At 42.9% G+C, this 22,389-nt stretch overlaps 1 protein-coding gene across 2 annotated transcripts; it reads right to left on the reverse strand.

Moving 5' to 3' along the window:
• Positions 1–309: 309 nt before the first annotated feature.
• On the reverse strand, positions 310–21,877 carry SKP1 (S-phase kinase associated protein 1). 2 transcript variants are annotated; one of them, XM_066616019.1, is made up of 6 exons: positions 21,755–21,877; positions 18,277–18,373; positions 9,755–9,828; positions 7,927–8,070; positions 2,952–3,092; positions 310–1,399 (listed from the first exon to the last, which is right to left on the reverse strand). In XM_066616019.1, exons 2-6 carry the CDS (start codon positions 18,371–18,373, stop codon positions 1,364–1,366), a joined length of 492 nt encoding a protein of 163 aa, XP_066472116.1. In that variant the 5' UTR covers positions 21,755–21,877; the 3' UTR covers positions 310–1,363. The 2 variants fall into 2 exon arrangements, with proteins under 2 accessions (XP_066472116.1, XP_066472117.1); XM_066616020.1 differs by lacking the exon at positions 21,755–21,877 and adding an exon at positions 21,075–21,628.
• Positions 21,878–22,389: the final 512 nt, after the last annotated feature.

Below are 22,389 nucleotides of genomic sequence, written 5' to 3' on the forward strand. Positions count from 1 at the left end.
TGACAAATATAAACCCAGCCCTAGTTGTTTAAGACTGAAGACTGGATTTGTTTTGAAGTATACTGAAACATTCACGTACCAGCTTTTGAAGCTCATCTTTTTGGCAGCCCCTTTTTTAAGGAGTCAATGCTTGTTCCTTCTGAAGATGGCAGCTGGCACTAATTAAGTATATGACTAGCATTTATAGCTAACTTGTGAACTTGCCCAGCAAAATGCATGTTGATTGCTAAACATATTTCAATTATGTGGTTAACTGCTATATTCCATTCCAAGTATCTTATGTCATATTAAACACTCAAAGGTCACCACTGATCTTTGAAGTGAATTTATTAAGGTTTCATTCTACTCATGTACATACAGAAAGTAGAATGCAATACAAGCTAAGGAAATACCTCACTATTTTACTATTCAGTAATTTTCAGCACTATTCAGCACATTATTCAGTAATCTCTACAGGGAAATTGTAAAACTATGTCACACAGCTACTTCCAAGTGGTTTTATTCCTAGAAGACTATCAAATGGCATTACATTAGCATCACACTGTGTATGCAAGGATAGGTCACTGCAAGCTGACTTCATGTACAACATTGCAGGCTAAGATGCTCACATGCCTTTATAAACTTTTCAAAAGGCTACAGGAAAATACTATGGGTTGCCCAAACAAGCACTGTCAGTCCAAGGAACATTACTTTGGTTAAGTTTGTTTTTGGTCACATTGTGTGATTTAATCTGTGGTTTGGGGAAAATAAGCACATAACTGCAAGTTCCACAACAGTATGATCTTTTGGTCATCTGCCCATTACAAGGAGTTTATGACAGTCTCAGGGTCAGGGTCAAGCTCACATTAGGACACTAGAATTGGTTTATTAGTGTCACCAACAAATATATGAAGAAACCTCCAATGGTTCTTCCAGATGGTTTTCCAAGACACCCTGTGGTTCTATGAAACTATTACTTTACTGCATGAATGAAAATAGGCTGTTGAATTTTGTTTCAGAAAACTTTTGCAAGTGATTTTATTTACACTGCCAGAGGCATCTGAATTTCTGACATTTTACACAGTTTAATATTAGTGACATTTAAAAGCATGGAAAGGCTAGCTAGCAGTGCTCATTGCCATACAGAGTCCACACTTAGTTTAATTTTATTCAGAGCAGAGGAAAAGGACTTCAGATTACACTGGTAAAAACTCAACCATAGGATTTAAATTTATATTCAAACAATACACATGCAAAGAGAACACCACCCTACTAGAACAACTTCATTTGCTGCTGCATTTGTCTAATATTAACAATTATAAACAGAGCAGTGCAACTGGTATTTGGAACAATCCTTACAGTGTTAGGTGTCAGGCACAAGACTTCACTTCTCTTCACACCACTGGTTCTCTTTGCGTACCTACAAAACCAAACATACATTGTTTATGTCTCTGTATGTGTCTACTTTTGGTTTTTTTAAAACTCAAACATCTTTTCTATATCCGTACCAAGGGAGGAGGAAATCTGTACACTTGTTATAGGCACTTCAAGTTCACAAGTTCATGAAAAATTATTTCCCACTGCAGATCTTGTACATAGATTACATCCAGGAAGACTTCCTATAAAACCACACAGGTGGATCTAGAAGTCTCCTTGTGAGACCGTTTCAGTTATCATTGGGAATGCGCAAGCTGTAATCTGTTACATAGTTAGATCAGGCTACTACAAAAATAAGCCGAAGGAGCAACAACAATGTGTGTCTTCATGGAGCACGGACTGCTCACAATATCATACCCATATAGAATAGCACCACAACCCAAGAAAGACTCTGTCAAACAACTGCATTCAGACAGCTTATTCTTATAATGTGATGTAGCTGTGAAGGCTTGCCACAAACAGCATCTGCATCCTTCTCTTGCTCTTTCCACCTGGCCAATGCAAGTTCAAAGGATTTACTTCAGCGTAGTTTAGCACTGGAACATGGCTTTCACCCACATTGCACACACTCAGAGAAAAAGAACAAAAATAACCAGTATTCCCCTGCAGTCAATTTATCCAATCCTTGATGGTGGTGCCAGAGTTCTGTTTGCACCAACTTGCACCAACTTTGCAAAGACAGCCACAACTGCTATGGAACAAACAAACTGATGCATGCAGTAGTGGTGTCTCTTCACTTCCAAATTACGCACAAAGCAACAGTGAAGATAAACAACTGGCAGCCATTTGATATACTGTCACATGGGAGTACATCTCAATGAACTCAGATTTTCTTTCCATGTAAACAAGCATATCACCAGGCTCATCAGGCATGTGAGCTGGGGAGAGGGGATTAACCAGCCAAAACACTGGCTACAGGCCATTTGTAGTAATATTTTTGGTGATCCAGCAAGATCAAATGGGTGGGTGATGGGAGTCTAGTCTGAAAACTCTTGCTTTGAGTTCAAATTCAGTGAGCTGGGAAGTCATGATTCTCTAAACCTCAATTTCCCACTTTAGAATCAATACAGAGGCTTGTTTCCCTTGGCTGTGAAGAAACAAGATAACTTTACCTTCAAGAATTACATGAACAAGACACTGGGGATTCCACAGTTACAAAGCAGTTTAAACCGAAGCTGTACTTCCACTGGAGTCAAACACTGTTATAACTGGAATGCACAACTAGACAGACCAGGCCATTTATCACACGCCATGCTGGGATTGCTCTGTATCCAGCAGAGGCTACAATAATTGTGAGTGGAAAGTTATATCTGATAACACATACTGGATGGTCACAAAATCTTTATGCATGAGTTTTTGTGGATTTGGGCTTAAAGCCACTGAAGCCTGCATAAGGATTTATGGCCACCCCATAGAGCAACTAGCTGATTATTCAAGTAGGTGAGGACCTGTACTTGGGAGATCCTAGCAACATGAATACCATAAATTCTACTTCAAGCAAAGTAATTTCATTTACAGCCAAAACCTTGAGATACCTGGGCTTCTTCCTCTTCAGTAAAGTCATTCTTGATATTGAAGGTCTTGCGGATTTCCTCTGGTGTTTTTCCCTTAATCATATTTGCAACAGTCTTGCACGTCACATCAAGTAAGCCTTTGATGTCTAAATAGTTTGCAGCCTATAAGGGAAAGCAGATTCAATTAGTCTTCGTCTCAAAGTTTTACCACCAAAATGCACGACATTGCCAGAGGTCATTGTAATCAGTAACCAATAGCAATCAGTGACCAACAGCAACTAACTAATACAGTGAAGAAGGTTAATTCCATGCTTCGAATCATTAGAAAAGATATTGAGAATAAGACAGCTAACATTATAATGCCTTTGTACAAATCGATGGTAAGGCCACACCTGGAGTACTGGTCACCACATCTCAGAAAGGATATAGTGGAAATGGAAAAGGTGCAGAAGAGAGCAACCAAAATGATTACTGGGCTGGGGCACCTCCCTTATGAGGAAAGGCTACAGTGTTTGGGGCTTTTCAGTCTCGAAAAGAGGCGCCTGAGGGGGGACATAACTGAGACACACAAAGGTATGCAGGGGATGGATAGAGTGGATAAAGAGAGACGCTCTTTTCCCTCTCACACCAGAACCAGGGGACATCCACTAAAGTTGAGTGTTGGGAGTTAGGACAGACAAAAGAAAATATTTCTTTACCCAGTGTGTAAGTAGTCAGTGGAACTCCTTGCCACAGGAAGTAGTGATGGCATCTTGCCCAGATGCCTTTAAGAGGAGATTGGATAAATTTCTGGAGGAAAAGTTCATCATAGGTTACAAGTAATGGTAGGTATGTGCAAGCTCCTGGTTTTTAGAGGTAGGTTGCCTCTGACTGAAAGATGCAGGGGAGGGCACCAGGACACAGGTTGTGACTGCTGTCTTGTGTGCTCCCTGAAGCATTTGGTGGGCCACTGTGAGATACAGGAAGCTGGACTAGATGGGCCTTTGGCTTGATCCAGTGGGGCTCTTCTTCTTATGTTCTTACAATACATCCTCATTCTGTTTTAGACAACTTTTTTTGCAAGATCCAGCAATAAAATTAATGTGAATAAACCTAATAAAATAGATCCTTTTAAAAGGTTTTCTTCTGTTTAGGAACTTATAAGGACCATCAATGGTTTTGAGGTCATTTATTCAATTCTGAAACAGATAGTCCAAAAACTTTCAGGTTGGATACATTATGTCCTGGTGGTTTCCAACTAGTTTTATTAGAGAGCCATTTTGAGAAAGGACCAAGTAACAAGCAAAAATCACAAACCAAAAGGAGCCTGCCAGTACATATTACCACCACAGGTATCATTCCCTGCATACAACTTCTTATAGGTTCAGGGAGCAAGATTTGGCTCAATCTTGCAGACTTCTGTTCGCCGCATCTCAAAAAAGACATAGTGCAAATGGAAAAGGTGCAAAAGAGAGCGACTAAGATGATTACTGGGCTGGGGCACCTTCCTTATGAGGAAAGGCTACGGTGTTTGGGCCTCTTCAGCCTAGAAAAGAGGCACCTCAAGGGGGACATGATTGAGACATACAAAATTATGCAGGGGATGGACAGAGTGGATAGAGAGATGCTCTTTACACTCTCATGTAACACCAGAAACATGGGACATCTGCTAAAATTGAGTGTTGGGAGAGTTAGAACAGCAAAAGAAAATATTCCTTTACTCAGAATGTGGTTGGTCTGTGGAACTCCTTGCCGCAGGATGTGGTGATGGCGTCTGGCCTGGACGCCTTTAAAAGGGGATTGGACAAGTTTCTGGAGAAAAATCCATTACAGGTTACAAGCCATGATGTGCATGTACAACCTCCTGATTTTAGAAACGGGCTGTGTCAGAATGCCAGATGCCAGGGAGGGCACCAGAATGAGGTCTCTTGTTATCTGGTGTGCTCCCTGGGGCATTTGGTGGGCCGCTGTGAGATACACAAAGCTGGACTAGATGGGCCTATGGCCTGATCCAGTGGGGCTGTTCTTATGTACTTCTAGTTGAGAGGAGATTAGGCATGCTAAAAGTAGACAGCTGACCTACTGAAGTAAGTTCTTACATGCACGCTCTCTGCCTTTTGAGTTATGAAATTAGGCAACATTGGTAGTACAGATCCTATTTTAAGCAATGCAGCATTTCTAAAGCACTGGTATCTTAGAATTACAAAAATGGGTTCCGCCAAGGAAAACTGAAAGAAATGCTACCATACATAGTGCTGCTACATTTATCAGTCTGGCCATACTTTATTTAGGTACAGTAAACACATCCAGCTTTCTTCATCAGACAGATGGCAAGGGGGGGAGAGAGAAAGACGTTTTTTGTTTTTGCTTACCATTTGCCTGATGAAGAATTATGCGGAACTCAAAAGCCTCCTGTTTTCCTGATCCTAGCTACTTTTGGTTGGTGCTAAACTGACCTTAACTGTGGCTTTTTCCCCTCTAATGGACCAATGTAGCCAGCTATGATGTAGCACGTTTATTAAATAAGTATAATGGCAGCTCTCAATTTACAGTCTTGATTTTTAAGTTTTCCAAGCAGTGCAATTCACAAATTAATATCAGAAGTCTGATGTGCACAGGCTCACTTCTGAAATAGTGCAATAAAGCTTCCTGTGCTTCTGCATGTTTGGTCAGCAACAGAGATGCATGTGATATTTGGTGCATTTTTCAGTGCAAGACCATGTCTGGAAAACTTCCATATGCTTTTCCTGGGGAGCCTAAAGCAAAGGCAGCACAAAAATAAATCACGATTGATTATTTAAATTAGATGTGATTAACCGGCTCCATAAAGTGGATAGTGTATTGCATGTTGGACGTAAGCTTTAAAAAAGAGCACTGTTTGCACCATTTGGGACAGTGCAGATAATATTAAGTGATTAATCGAGTCATCTGCAAATGCAAGTTCATCAAGACTCTGGAAGTTATCATTGAGAAAGCAGACTACTGTTCAAAGCAGATTTTTAACATGGACAAAAGTGGCTCTTTTCTAGAATAGAATGCAAGGATGAACATACATTTCTAAAGAGGAGAAAACTACGCCCACCTTACGGCCCTCTAAGGATAGCTGCGCATACTTCAGTGATAATGTTGAAGGAGATTGCAAATTGAAACCAGTGTTTTGTGATTCACTGCAGCATATACACACACACGTTGCTCTCAAACACTACATGAAAAAAGCTTTTACTCTTTCATTTCTTTACAAATAGCAAACAGTAGATTACTGACCATATTTTCTGTGACTACCTTGTGTTAAAGCTGAAAGATGAGTTGCACCAGTATTGTGAAGGTGAAAATCTGTTCTTTAAAACCTTTTCCCTAGTGGACATGACCCCAAACATCCCAGCTCCATTCAAGATCTCTGAGAAAATATCTAAGTTGTCTATCTTCCCCACCACCACCACCACCTCCTTCATCCAGCCCAATGGATTAGCACATTTAAGGTTTATTATCTCAAGAAAACTTCTGATGCTACTGAGGATGAGAGAATGACTGTTAAAGATTTATGAAAATCTTTAACATTAGAGACTTCCCAGGCTCATACTGCTGGGGTTACAGCAGTATGGTACAGACAGCTTCAGCAACTGCTGCAGTCAGGAGTGACCCAGCAGGCCTTGCAAGGCCAGCCACACCATACCACTGCAACTCCTGATGCTGGGCAGTAAGACCTTTCTCCATTTTGGAGGGCAACGTGGCACCGCCGACTTTTAATTACTGGCTGCTCTGGCACCAGCCGGCAGCACCTCAGCAAGTTTTGCTGCACATTCCAGCTGGCGGGGCAAGTGAAATTCACACTAAGTGGCAGAAACTTAATTGAGGAAGCATGCAGCACTGGCAGTAGTATCAAGCATGGTGTGTCAACACCAGTCTCAGTAGGTTGAAGGGAGGGAAGCCCATAAGGAAGTGATTCCCAAACTCTGTGCCTAAGAGCGCCACAGCAAGCTTACAGGAACACCACAGGATGTCTCTGGCGGCTTCTTCCCAGTTTTCCTGGCCATCACTTTCTTGGATCGCACAAGATCTTGCAAAATTCTTGCAAGATCTCATGCAAGCCAAGGTGGTGGCACCCAGGAGAGATAGGAAGAAGAGGCTGCTGTGAAAGAAGGGCGCTGTGACCAAGCTATGCTTGGGAACCACTGTCATATGGAATGAAACATTGAGGCACCAGGGATTCTGAGCTTATGCTGGGAAAAATAGTAGGTGGGGCATCCAGAAACAACACAAACCTAGCCCCTGAATTGGGGGATTGCTAAAGGATAGAGTAAAGCCTCGATAGCCCCCCTTGGCAAGAACACCAAGAATGGAGAGAGGAAGGAGGCAATCTATTAAATGCGAAATCAATTAATAGATTAGTACCTACAGCAGTGCTTCCCAAACTCCTGCAGCTATCCGTCACTGAACCAGGAAGTAAGTGCCAATGATCCAGTGATGTGTGACATGCCAACATCATCTACACTTACTTCCAGGTTTGTGCCTGGAAAAACAGCTTTAAAATAATCATAAAACCACACAGGGAAGATGGGTGGGCCCAAACCAAATGTGCTTAGTTCAAGGAGTAGAGCCTTGGCTCAGTGATTTGTGCTCACGCTGCTGAGAAGCTTGGCTGGCCTGTAAATCGCAATGCCCTAGGGCCTAAGAGACTCATTCCAAAGCCCTGTTTGGGAACCTCAGACCTACAGTATCCCAGCCATTGACTTCTGTAGCCTCGCTGTTCCACTCCAAGTAGCCTTCCTCTAACTACCACTTGCTAACATGAGTGCTCAATGACTCCCCACAAACTCATACCAGTTACAATGGTTCCCATGGGAAAAGTCGTTTCAATTTACATATTTTTAATATTCACGTCAATATCCAGTAACATAACCCGCACATAAATCAAGAGCTACCTATGTTAGGTACTCCTGATCCAGCTACAGCATACCTTGAAATATTCCATATGATTAAACCCAGCATCCAAACAAGACATATGAAACCAACCTACCAAGATAAGCTCAAAGAGAGTTCCTTGGTCTACTTTAAGAAATTCTTGGTCCCATACAGGGATGTCATCTGTTCGTTTCTCTTTGTTCTCATCATCCTCAGGAGGAGGTGGGTCATCTTTATGGTGAGTGCACCACTGGATCACCTTTGAGTTAAAGAAAAGTAACCTATGTATGATCTTTAAGGTTTTTATAAACTCAGATTAATATTTACAGCTCTTACATTTTAGGCCTGTAACAGACATGCAGAAACCCATATGGAAACGAGCATTTCCAGCAAAATAACTGCACATTCAGATGCAGAACTCATGTGGTTTTCCTTACTCATGAGAATTTTCCCACTGATTAAGCCAAGTACCTTTTTGACTTTCTATTCTATGAATTGTGAATCTTCCACATGGGTTTTGAACGTATGGTTGCAAGACTCATGTGGCCACTGACAGGAATTTGGGAAACCTTGGGAGAAGCAAGACAACATCCTAATCTGTCCCCCAATATAGCCCTCCTTCTCATCCTCCCATTGTTTTTGGCTTTAAAGAGCAGCCCAAGCACACAGAGTCAAGAACACGGTAACAGAAAAGAGAAGACTGCTAAAGAGTGATTGACAGGGCTGCAGGAGGGATCCATGCAGCTTTTTCCAACAAAAAATGTCCAAATTAGGGTGAACATGTGCCTGCTGGAACTCAGACGTGCTCAGGGATGTAATTTCCCATGGAATAACTGCATGTCTAGTGGGGGAGGCTTAGATTCTTTTTGGTAAGCGTTTGTGCAAAAAGGCCTCTGAATCCTCCTTTAGCGCACTAATGAAGAAATGACACTAAAAACTGTTTTCATGTAAAATGCTAGCCTGAATTAAAATTCTTTACATGTTCAACAACTGATAAGAGACACGAATCTGACCTTTATAACCCAGGCTTAGTAAAACTGAAGTCTACATTAGATTATGAAAACAAGTGAGTTGTGTGACAACTGCTTTTGACAACTCCTGCTGCACAAGAATCTTCAGACACTGCTGCTAGAACGCCTATCACTTCATGACTATGCAAAAAGGATGAACATGTCACCCAGTTGCATTTTGCCTATAACTGATGCTCCTTTTAGCACCATTAGCTGAATACATTTGCACATACAGGTTGAGTCTCGATATCCACGAGGGTTCTGTTCCCAGAACCCCCACAGATACCAAAAATCACATTAGAGGAAATCCACTGCTTGCCTTGAAACTGTTCTAAGAGCCTGGAGAAAGAAAGATTGTCTGTCACTGTTACAATAGTAAGCGAAGCCATTAAAGGATGTTTTTTCTTTAATTTAAAGGGCCCTACTCATCATTTTAATAATTGAATATTTTCGTAAATTAGGTTACACCTGTAATATATAGCAGGGGAGCTTTGCTGCATGTGTTTGAAGAAAATGCTCCACTTTGGGGAGATAAGCAAGAAGACTAGCACAGCTAAACAAGACTGAATGCACAGCAAGCACTGGCATGAAACTTCATAGTCAGTAAGAAAACAGACTACACAAGACAATACAGTTAAACTTTTTTTTTCCTTTTAAGTGCTGCATAATATTGGACCAGTGGATTACCCAGCAGACCAAAACAGCACTGGTATGGGTATGCGGAGGAGGCTATTACTTTGCTCATCTCTAACAAGGCCACATGAAACTAATATACTTAGGATGTGTTCTCCTAGATAAAATTGCTGTTCTTTGCCAGCATTAGATGCATTTTCTTTCAGAGGCAACAGAGTGAGAGGGAATGTCTTGACTATATGCAACCAGACTAACAGTATATCCATCATGCTGCATGCATCCCCAACAGGAAAACCTTACCTTTTTTAATATAGCTGCATTAACATTTGGAAGAGGAACAGGATCATCATCTCCTTCATCGTCCATTCCCAAATCTGAGAATAAAAAACCCAAACAATCAGAGAACATTTTTCTCAGATTTTCAGAGAAAATCAATCAGAACATTTTTGTCAATAGCCAACTTCTATTACCATTTTTGAGGCATTCATATTAAGTGCTTGCTCAGCCCACTACATTTTACACTCTACACCAGGGGGTCTTTAAACTTTTTGGCTGAAGGGCCACATCAAATATCGGGCACAGGGTCGAGGGCCAGAAAAAAAAATTAAATATAAAATTTAAATAAATACATTAGAGATGAAACTTGGATGAATGAATAAATAAATGGGCTCAAACGTCCAGAACTTTTCCAAGCACAAATACAGCCCAAGAAATAAAGCACACATTTAAATGGACCCTCATTCCACCACCCCACAAGCACAACTCTGAGTGTCAATCACTCTTTAGCAGTCTTCTCTTGGTCAACTGGGCCAGATGCTCTCAGGGGATCAGAGGCTGGCCGTGGGCCGGATAGAGGCTTGCCACGAGCCACATCTGGCCCCCAGGCCGGGCTTTGGAGATCCCTGCTCTACACAATCAGGATTTACACTCTTTCAGTAACACTGAAATAAGTCCAAGTGCCCTTTACTCAAGTAATTGCCTTCCCCCCGCCCCACACCCACATGAAGAAAGATTGGTTCCATTTACTTGCTCAGGACTGACAGGGTCCTATGAAAGAATGTCATCTTGTCTCTGTCTCTCTCCAAGGCAGGGCATATTTCTAAGCCAAGTACTAAGCAGTTGCCCATCTAATCTTTTCATAAGGATTTCTGCAAAATTAATTTCTATAATCTGTTGAGACAACTTAAAGAATTGAACTGCTCAAGTAGTTACAACATGTGGCCAGTGCTGGGGTTGGGATAAATCCCCCATACATATCCAACTGGATCATATGTTTATTTGGAAGCTCCTGTAACCATTTTGAGCTCAAAAGGGTTTTTTCCCCACATCTCTGTGCAGAGGATTGCAAACTGCTTCAACTCTTTGTCTCCACCTTGTTTTGAATGACAAGGAAAAAGAGAACTTGCTACTGCACTCCCTCCAACATTTCTAATCTGTTTGGTCCTCAGCCATTGCTGCCATCTTTGCACAGACATCTGGTTCAATTGTTGATCCAGAAGCAGCAATCCTGACAGAAGATCCCAGAGAAAACAGTAGCGAGCTTCTTTGTGAACATGGTTCTCAGAAGTTGAGGCCCACAGACTTATTGGAAGGTGCAAGGACAGCTTCTGCTCTTTTTACTCCCAGAGAGCAAACACACAAGTCCAAGTCAAGAATGCAAGAGACTCCATGGTTGGTGTATATCGTGTTTCCCATAGTTGAGGACAGGTACACACTGGTACCACAAAGAGGATTGTAAATACAGGTTGAGACTCATTTGTGTGGGTTCCATTCCAAGCACTCACATGGATGGCAAAAAACGCACTATAGCAAATCAATTTAAAAAACAAAGTTTCTTTGCTCCAGTGATTTAAAAACAGCCTTGATGACCTTTGTGACGTAAGAGTCATTAAGAAGGCAATCCATCAATCAGTTGTCCTCTAAGAGCTTAGAAAGGAGCTTCACTCAGGCCCTCCCTTCACCAATGCAAAGTGATCACCTTCCTTTCACTGTTCAGGGGAAAGGGAGGGGTTGCCTGGAGAGAGAAGGATTGATGGATTGTCAGCCAGCTGCCCCCCCCTCTCTCTATCTCTCTCTCATATTAAGGAGGCTGTTGTTAAAGGACTGTTCAGTTTTTTAAACTGATTTTAAAGGGGTGCATTTTTCCCCTTCTCCAGGGATCAGCACATTCCTTTTCATTTGCAAGGGCCATTCATGTTGAGTCAAATCCGTGTATAAAAAATCCGTGTATAAATAGGCTGGACCTATACTATGATAACAGAGCATGAGAGAAATTGCCCATTACAACATGTAGAAAAGTCAACAATCGCAGAACATGTGGTGAAAACCAGGCCTAGAATGGATTCAGTCACTATTACACTCATATATACAGATAGGCCATTGAATTTATAAACACAGAAACAATATGAAACACTGGTACAGTATGACAATATGAAACACTGGAACAATATGCCTCCTCTTTTCTAGAGGAGGCATATTAACAAAGTTTGGTTACTGGCTCTTAGGAATATAGGTATCTGTCACTTTAAGACTAATAGTCAATCTATGTGAAATAAAGGTACTTGGGTCTTAAGTACAGCTGATGTTCATACAACTAAATAGAAAACACCTTTTTTCTCTGAGGGGTATATATAATGGTTGTTGATTCCACGTAAACCCAGTTTGAAAGGCTATCTGGTGTATGCTTTAGCCTTTGAAAATGCCTACTATTGCAGTTGGCGACTCAGCAGGTAAAAATGGGTTTTATTTGACCATGACCTATTAAGCCGAATAATTTTATGACCACTGGCCATGAAAGTCTTGGTGTTTACGTTACCTAAGTCTAAAGATCACAATCCTACATCAAGCTACATGGATATAAACCCCCATTAAACTTACCACAGATACTCGCCTATAAGTCGATCTCACAGGTAAGTCGAGGGCAGGTTTAGAGGTAAGAGTCATAGAATTTTCTATGACCCTCAGACAAGTCTGGGTCATAAACTGGGGGGGGGGGGTGTCTGATTATAGTTTTGTCTGATTTTACCCTAGGCCAGATCCTGAAAAATAACCTGCCAGTAATTGTTACCTAAGAACGGACAGTCTCTAATTTATTTAAAATATAGTAAAAGATTATAAGATTTATTTTTACTCATAAACTTTTAAATTCTGGTCTTCACTATCTTTTTGTAAACACTATCAAAGAGTAACTACACTGTAAACAACATACTAATAGAACAGTGGTTCCCAACCCAACAGTGGTACATGTATCCTCAGGGGCACTCAACAGGACCTTTAAAGAAAATGGAATAATGGCAGTGCTCCAGAATGCCTTGCAGGGCCAGCAAGGCAGGAAGGGAGGTAGCTAGTTGACTGTGAAAGCCCCACCAATAGCTAATTTTTGGTGATCAATTCATGTATGAACCAGTGATTGAAGACCAGCACAGGGAAAAAACCTAAAACATAAAAAAAGTGATCTATCACTCAGAATTTCTCAGGACATTTCTAGTGTAAAACAGTGCAAAGGCAGAGTCTTCTGCTCTTAAGTCAGAAGCTCTACATATAACATACAACTTAGAACACAACTGGGAGTGTGCAATTCAATTCACAGCAGAGACAAGCAACAGCAAATCACTGTGACCAAGTGCAGCTGCACAAAGCTGAAACCCTATTTACTCAGAAGCAGACCCATTGCTTTCCCTGGGTGTTATTCCTAAGTAATGGTACTCTAAATTGTAGTTTGAGAGACATTTTATGGGAGTGTTTCCACTTTCAGAGAAGGTGCATCCTGCAGCTGCAACAAGCCCACCCTCACCTGGTCTGAGGGCTGTTTCCTCCTCTTGATTTACAGCAGGATCAAGGCTGTCAGGGGGATTTCACGCTTAAAGAAGTGGGGTGCTTCTTGGGAGCCGGTTCAGCTCTGCTCTTTGCCTTAGAAGGATGTGCAAATGGAACCTGCTGTCTGCTGCTCTAATCAGTTTCCTGGTCAGTTTCCCTGATTGCAAGGCTTGTAAATAGGGGGCAGAGAAAGAGGGACAGTGGGGAAGGGAGAAGAGAAGGGGGAGAAAACAGTACAACAGAGTGAAGGCTGGCAGAGGGAAGAGAGGGGCTGGGGCTGAAGGGCAGAGAGAAGCAGGCAGTGCAGGAGTGAGGGCGGGCGGGCGGGCGGGAGGGAGTGAGGGGGGCTCCCCTCCTCCCTCTTGCTAGGAAGAAGCAGATGCAGAGCTGTAGACAATGCATGAAGAAGCAACCCTCCCATCTCTCTTCCCATCTTCAAGCTACTATCATTTCCTGGGAGTAAGCCCCACTGACAATAATGGAATTTACTTCTGAGTAGGCATGCACAGGCTTGGGCTCAAAGGCTGCCATCCTATGCACACTTTCCTGGGAGTAAGCCCCATTGACAACACACATGGGACGCGCTCCAGGCTCCTGCTCCCCTTTCCTGTCCTTTTGAAGACTAGCAGGGGCAGAGGAGGAGGAAGTCAGGGCCAAGGAGACCAGGCTCGGGAGCCTGAGCAGGCAGAACTGCAATGCCCAGGAGCAGCAAGGAGGAGCAGCTCCGTCAGGCTCCCCGCTCCAGGTGGGAGCGGCAGGCGAGCTCGGCAGCTCTGTCAGGCTCCCCGCTCCAGGTGGGAAGCGCGCAGTGGGGGACCGGGTGGTGCGTCACCCTCCCCAGCAGCACCCCTGCTGCTCCACAGTGTGCCTGAAACAGCCCTGACCCCTAGTGGCCTCGCAGATAAGGCGAAGGGTTGATTCAGGAGCGATCTGTTGGGACAAATTTATTGCCATATAGGCGAGTATCTATGGTACTTCAGGGCAGGCATGTGTAGGACCAGGTTTTAACCAAGTTTATTATGTCTCTGCAAAACATGTTTGGTTGTCTCCCCTGCAAAAACTTCTGAAAAAATGGAAGTGCGTCTAGAACACTTCCCATAGAAAACCCTTGGATACAACCAGAGGACACCTACAGTCGCATCCAGAAGGTACAGGTTGGACCACCCTGTGGATCCCATAATCTGCCGATTTCCATATCCACAGGAGTTCTGGGAACAGAACAGAACCACGGATGCCGAGGTCAGACTGTAAAAGCTCACCTTGCTCAATGTAACCATACCTCAGAGCTTATATTGACTCCAAGAGAAATGTGTGTCATTCTTACGCTCTATCAAACAAACAAAAAATCACACTGGACATTTGAGGTCATACATAAATTGCTGATACAATATCTCAATCAGGATTAACACAATCTATATTCAGACTGCTCTAGCCATAAAAGTGATCTCATGCAGTCGAGTGCAGAAATCATATACGTTTAGCTGGATTAAGAGTTTAAGAGGTAGTAGATCTTTGTAAATTAGTGATTTTAAAAATATATTGACAGAAAGCTGCACCATTACTTCATGGATTTATCTGCTTTTCAGCAACCATCAGCTGCCCTAAAACAGAAAAAGGAACAAGATGTTCTATCCAGATCAAAAACCTCATGGAGTAATGTAACTGCAATTATGGTCCCAGGAGAAGAACCAAAAGTGGCTCCAATTCAGGCAGTTCCAAGCACATTAAGAGTATTCTTTAAAAGCTTGTGCAACCAATTTTACCTTAATGTTAACAACATTTCATTAACTGTGATTACCTCTGCTGAAACGTGTGCAGAAGTTCCCTAATTATTTTGCTATCAAATGAAACCAATATCAGTCTTTACCATACTCATCACACTTAGCAGCACTGAATCAATCAAGTTTCACTTTGCTCAACTGATTCACAGTGCAAACTTGTAAACAATATTTGTAAACATTTTAATGTTGCATATGCAGCAAGCTCTGATTCTTAAAGCAGTGAGTTCAGATAACCGAACTCTTCTACTAAGCAAGTCAGTAACCTGGCCTTGATTACTCAATACTGGACAGCAGTTTGTACAGACTGCCAGAGTCCTGTTTCCAAGGATTACAAGGAGTTAGCTTTACATACAGGCCATCTGGTCAGGTTTCACAGACCTTTTTTAATTTGCTGGCAATCAAAATTAAGCTTTTATCCTGCTAAATTTAATTGCTTCCAGAATTCATAATTCTAGTTGCCTACTCAGATTCTCGTATATACAATCACTTTACAAAGGCTTAACCTCAACTGGAGCAAACATGGTGAACATCTATTACAACAGGTCCGAAATACAACTTGGATCTTTAGTGTTGAAAAATCTGCTTCGCTGAAAGAGAGACTTCTCCACAAAATGCTCCTGACCACATACACATGCTTTTCCAGTCCCAGATAAAAAGACAGCTTGCATTCGCCTCCTCTAACAGAGTCAGGTATATAGCACACAAGCTTTGTTTTGCTGGGTATAATGTCCCATCGGTAACGCATCGGTAAAGCAGCTACCACATTTTCCAGACTCACAAAGAGAGTCTGGTCCAACAAGAAGCTGATGGAACAAACCAAGATCCAGGTCTACAGAGCTCGCGTCCTGTGTACACTTCTGTACTGCAGCGAGTCAGGGACTCTTCACTCACAACAGGAGAGGAAACTGAATGCTTTCCACATGCGCTGCCTCCGATGCATTCTCAGCATCACCTGGCAGGACAAAATTCCAAACAACACAGTCCTGGAACGTGCTGGAATCCCTAGCATGTATGCTGAAACAGAGACGCCTGCGTTGGCTCGGTCATGTCGTGAGAATGGATGATGGCTGGATCCCAAAGGATCTCCTCTATGGAGAACTCGTGCAAGGAAAGCGCCCTACAGGTAGACCACAACTGTGATACAAAGACATCTGCAAGAGGGATCTGAAGGCCTTAGGAGTGGACCTCAACAAGTGGGAAACCCTGACCTCTGAGTGGCCCGCTTGGAGGCAGGCTGTGCAGCATGGCCTTTCCCAGTTTGAAGAGACACTTGGCCAACAGTCTGAGGCTAAGAGGCAAAGAAGGAAGGCCCATAGCCAGGGAGACAGACCAGGGACAGACTGCACTTGCTCCCAGTGTGGAAGGGATTGTCACTCCCGAATTGGCCTTTTCAGCCACACTAGACGCTGTTCCAGGACCACCTTTCAGAGCGCGATACCATAGTCTTTCGAGACTGAAGGTTGCCAACTTCAATGTCCCATATGTGCCTCTTTGCACACTCACTACCAACTCAATCTATAAAGAAAGGTAGTACAGGTGAAGCATCTGTGGGCTTCAGAAAGCCCTCCAGAGCCGACCAGGGCACAGCTCCAGTTGCCTTCAGAGGGTTCAGGTTGGGCCAAGTCTGGCTCAATGTGGATCCAGGGGACCAATGTTGATCCAGATCCACAGATATATAATCTGAGGATATGGAGGCCCCACCTGCACTACCTTTCTTTATAGACTCAAGGCAGTTTACATAGGCAGGATGAACAGAAATCCATTTTTCAAAGATATTTTTACAAGTACAGGTCCCTAACTGCAAATTCAGAACCCATGGTTTTAACTAATCACAGGTTTCGAACCCACGGTGGAAGCTGAACCTGAGCTCCCAGATGCCATCAGAGATGCTTTTTGGTCATATTCGGAGTTCCTGCGGGATGGAACCTGCAGATTTCAGTATCTGTGGGTTTCGGTATACACCAGGGGGTGGGTGACGGAATCCGGGAACAGGTCCTCGTGGATACCCAAGACTCTACCTGTATTATTGCATGAGAAAATCCATTTTTCCCAATGTTTCCTTTCATATTGCAGTCACCATCTTGGTTGCAAGCTCTTGAGCTTTCCAAGCTCAAATTCTAAACAATGAATTTGACTTCATTGTCACTCTACACCCAGCTGATGTTTTAGTAAGCCATACTGTACTTCAGAACCTAGGATCTTTCCTGAATAGCCACAACCAGCTCCGGTCAAATTTGTGTGCACTTTTTCATTTGTCCAATGAATGTGTCAATTTGTGTCAAATGTGTCAATTTTACATATGCTACCTGTTTAAAAACACTAGCTTTGAAAAGAGTTCAGGCACACAAGAATAAAAAATGCAAAACAATTGAACTGTATTCAGTTTAGCAAGTCATTAGCAGTCAAGCTCCACCAAAGTCATGGAAACTTACAACTCAATCCTATACATGCCTACTCAGAAGTAACCTCCACTGATTTTAATGAGAGTTATTCCCATATAACTGTGCATGATAAAACTGCAGTTTTAGTCATGATTATATGTGTTTGTTTCTAGTTAAGATAGGATTACAGCCCAAGTCTTACTGAACACAATGGGCTTACTTCTGAGTAAGGTAAACACTGTTTTCAAACACTTCTAGTCATGATTAAACTTACAACCTCTAGTTTTCATTTACTGTTGATAAACAGCCATAAAAAAGCAGAAAACCACTGGAACAAATTACATTCTAGCATTCAATTACTAGGCAATCACATATTCACAAGACAACACAAAAACGGAATCTCGGCACATTCAAGACAAGCTCGTAAGTTTTTGTACACTAAAACTCATATCAAACATGTGTAATGTTATTCTCAATTGACAAATACATAAACACACACAAGACAGACCCAAAAAACTAGCTACTTGTGGGCCAAAGAGTCATGAAATGCAAATGTACAGCCCCACATATCCATATAAACCTCAAATGAATTTGGGATAAGCATAGCTGTTATAAAACCAACTTACTTGTTTGCTGCACAAAAGGCGTATACTAATTTTGGAGTAACTGGTAATTGCATGTAGGCTGCAGATCATAGTTACTCTATGAACCAAAGCCCAAGTACAATACCAGTACATTTTACTTTAAATCAGAAATTAGTTCAAAAATTAATATGCACTTGTTGTGCAGCAGATATCTTCAGATTCTCACTGCAAGTCATTTAGCATCTTCATGCTGTCCTTACCTTCCAACATAGTCTTGATGGTTACGGACTGCTTAGCAATTTCAACATCAACCTCAAATATTTCTCCGTCAGAACTCTGAAGTTTAATTGAAGGCATCTATAGCAGAAAAAGTGCTCTCGTTACAAATGCATCTAACAATACTGTTATATGTTACATCTTCTATGAAAAATAAGTAGAATGTTTTATCACACACAAGAGACATCTTTCTATGGACAAGTTGATGTTACCCATATACATAGAACTTACACAGGTGTTCAAGTAACCTCAATCACAATAAGCTTTATACTATCACAGTAAAGCAGACCAGTATTCTTGTATAAGTCACAAGGGGGAGGGGGATTACGACAGAATTCATGGCTTGCCTAAGATAATCTCATAGTGAGTTTAAGGCTGAGAAAATATTTCTTGCTCAGGGCCAATCTATGCCATTACATTAGCATCTCTTTCAAACAAAAATTGCTGATTATCTTAGCCAGAGCATACAAAGGTAGAGTAGGAAATTATGCATTGTGAGTAGTTGATTGCAGGATTTAATGTTGGGCTTGAATGAAAAAATACTTTACAAAAGAATATAAATATGCAATTGCATTCCTTATGCTTTATTTGCTTGAATGGCACTTTGCACAGCCTGTTACCAGCATTATCACACGTCAAATAAAGAAATGCTTAAGTAACAAAATTAGAAAAATCAGTACTTTTGAGAGCCTAGTTTCTTTGCCAATGATGGACTATGTACCAGGCAAACTTCCAACTCATGACGCTGCACTTTCAAGTGACTCCTTAATGCAATTTTGTTTCTAGCAGTAATGGAGAAAGATAGGTTTCATAGAGGACATTTCAGAAGATGGCAAGTTGAAAGATAGATAACAAGGAAGGACAGTCAAGATTTCAACAAAATATTTTATTCTTATTTACTAACTATAAAGCAATTTTCTGAAATACTTACTATGTAAGAACCCCAACCCTTTTTGATGTAGAGGACCAGTGTAACAGGATGTACAGTGTACAATATCTGAATATCTGAAATGTAGTGGATTCTATGCTTACAAACTACAAAACAATTCTTACAAAGCCTTTTCCTTATTAGAAGGGATAACTAATTCTAGCAGAAGCTCTCAGTCATGCATGGTGAAATCAAGCCAGTTCAGTTTTAAAATTTTGTTTTGAGAACTTTATAGCAGGGATTCTTAACTGGGGAGTATCCAACCCCTTGGGATAAGGGAACCAAATGATGAGGGTACAGGACTATCTCTGAACAATTTTTTAAATTGTTGTTAGATTAGATTATTGATAATGATGATAGTTAATACAGATTCTGTATTAACATTCTGTCCCCAACTATCCATATGTAAAGCCTAACTACTGACATATTTTGAAGATATTAACTAAAATAGATGCACTGTGTAGTTTGCCCTTGAGGGGAGCCAAGGTTCAAGCAGCTAAGACTGGCTCCCTTTAGCACTAATTCCCAGTCTGTGTGCTTTATTGGGGTGCCTTACTGTATCTCATCAGTATTTTGGATTTTGATAGTCGTTAACCCAGTCACTGCATGTCAAGTCAAATATACTACAAATTCAAATCTAAGAAGAGCACAGTCTTTGCAATTGACACTGCTTCAATCATAAGCTACTACCACAAGATAATTATATCTTCGGCAGTAGATTCTGAAAAGTTGCAAGACTCCAGTGCATGTAATACATATAGAAGTGTGTGCACACAGCAAGGCAGTGATCCAACTAGTGCTTCTGGAATCAGGAGCTCTGCAAACAGGATTGTTTTGCTTTTGCAAGAACCATCTGAAAACAGGATACTCCTCCTGTTCACAGATGAATTTTCCCAATTACAGAAGCACTAATTGGAATGCCACTTCCAGCATATATTTCTGTAAGATTCCAAGCACCATGGTATATCTACACTACTGAACATTCTGAATAAAATGAGCAAAGATCTTTTAAAAAATGAAACATAAGACTATCTAAGAGAACAGTAAGATTTACTTCTGGGAACTTGCCACTTCTTGTACCAAGTAATTACTCACAAGATCATGGCTATTTAATTATATAACAGTAGTTTTCTAGGCCAATGGTTCTCAAACTTTTTATCATTGGAACCCACATTAAAAAAAGTTTCTACCAGATACTCAAGCCTCTGTGGCTTTTATGGTGATTGGGCAACAGTGTCCTGTCTGTCTCATTCCCCTCCAAAGTAGCAAATTGTTTAACCCTAATCTACACTGTCAGTTTCATGAACCACCAAAAATTGGATTGTGACCCACTGGTGGGTCACAGACCTACCATTTGAGAACTGCTGTTCTAGGGTATAAGTTGGGTCAAATGAAAATTACAGGACTACCATTACAGCTGAAATACAAAAGCTATTTAAGAATGTGCTTATGTTCAATACGTTAGACAGCAACCATTTTATCCACTACAGTAAAAATATATGCTGACATTTCTGCATTTAACAATTACTAAGTAGCCACTAGTAGTGTATTGTGTCAGAGAGCAATACCTCAGGTCACAAATGTACATTTTTCCCAGTCATTATCAGAAAGTTACCAAATGTAATTCTACGTTTATCCTCTAGTACAAATGATATTGGCCGATATGAAATATAAATATATTAAATGTGAATGCAATCAATACATTAAATGTGAATGCAACCCAAATACATTAAATGTGAATGCGACCAAGATCCTATACATTAAATGTGGATGCAGTCAAGATAAAGAGATCAGATTAAAACAGCTGCACAAATATAAGCACCATCATGCAGTGTGGGCATAATTGTAATCAACCTGTCAGTTGGCCTTCCGTAGTTCTGTTGCTAGCCAACGCTGCTGGTGCCCCAAGCTCCTTAGGCAGACTTGGGGCTGAATCCTATCCAGTTTTCTAGTTCCGATAAAGCCGCGTCCGTGGGGATGCGATGCATCCTTTGGTGGGGAGGCAGTCACGGAGGCCTCCTCAAGGTCAGGGAACGCTTGTTCTCCCACCCGTGGGCTGCACTGTGCCTGCACCGCTGCTGGAAAGCTGGACAGGACCGGGCCCTCAGGTGACGCAGTGCAATCAGAAGAGGACTGCCAGACGTCGCGGTGCCCGAGCGCGAGGGCCACGGACTCCCCGTGCATCGAAGGGCCTGCAGGTGCACAGCGTTCCCAGCCCCGCACGTCTAGACAGGAGGGCCGAGGCACTCGCAGGCCCGCGCCCTGGGAGCGACTGAACCTGCTGGCCCCCGCTGCTCCTCCTTCGGCAGGCTGTCCGAGACGCTCCTTCCCCGGGGAGGGGAGGGGGCTGTTTCGGGCTCTGCGGCCGGCGGCGGAGGAAAGAGATGCTTTCCGGGCGGTCCCTGCGCACCCCCCTCCCTCCGCCTCAGGAGAAGCTGGCGCCTCCACCGCCCCCTTGACGAAGAGGAGGCCGCTCCCTCGGCGGCCACCTGCGAACAGCCTCCCGGCCCCGCACGCGCGCCCGACCCCCTCACCGTGAGGCGACAGCGGCTCTCGGCCCCTCCTCCTGACGCGACGCGAGGCGACCAGATGCTCTGAGCCGCGAAAGCTTAGGCCGGGCTGCGGCCGCCGCCTCTTATAGAGTCCGGGGCGGGGCGGAAGTGACGAAGGTCCCCGCCGCCGGCCCCGCCCCCCTCGCAAGGCCGGCTGCCCACGCCGCGCCCGAGCTCAGCGGGGCGGGAAAGGGGCGACAGAGGGCCGCGGGAGGAGGCGCCGTGGCTGCCGGGAGCGTGAGGGTCCTTCAGGCAGCGGCGTGGGCGTCTTCCCCAAACACGGTCTCATGGCAACCGGCAGCTCACAATGGCGGCCACGACAGCGCGCGTAGCGATAAGCACGAGGGCAGTTCCTGCACGCGCCGTGCCAGCAGCCCTCTTCCGTCGCAGCGCTCCCTGTGCTGAGGCGCCGTCATGCCCCGTCACGCCCAGCTCCTGTGTCTAAACACAAAGAGTCAGCCCTCTGCTGTGATGTGGGCATAACGAAATGTGTGTGTGTGTGTCCTCTCTCTTACTCACACACACAGTGTTCAGTACCCAGTACACCCCCCACAACACACCCCCCCACAACCCAGTGTTCAGTACCCAGTACACACAACACAACACTCCCTACACAC

The sequence above is a fragment of the Tiliqua scincoides genome, chromosome 2 (assembly GCF_035046505.1).
Source record: "Tiliqua scincoides isolate rTilSci1 chromosome 2, rTilSci1.hap2, whole genome shotgun sequence".
Taxonomy (NCBI): domain Eukaryota; kingdom Metazoa; phylum Chordata; class Lepidosauria; order Squamata; family Scincidae; genus Tiliqua; species Tiliqua scincoides.

Bases quoted from the DNA above. Each gene is read 5' to 3' on its own strand.
- SKP1 (XM_066616019.1), bottom strand. From the start codon at position 18,373: ATGCCTTCAATTAAACTTCAGAGTTCTGACGGAGAAATATTTGAGGTT. The intron at 9,829-18,276 runs GTAAGGACAGCA...TTTTATTCTCAG, and splicing joins CATCAAGACTATGTTGGAAG to ATTTGGGAATGGACGATGAA. The intron at 3,093-7,926 runs GTAGGTTGGTTT...TTTCCCTTATAG, and splicing joins CTCTCTTTGAGCTTATCTTG to GCTGCAAACTATTTAGACAT.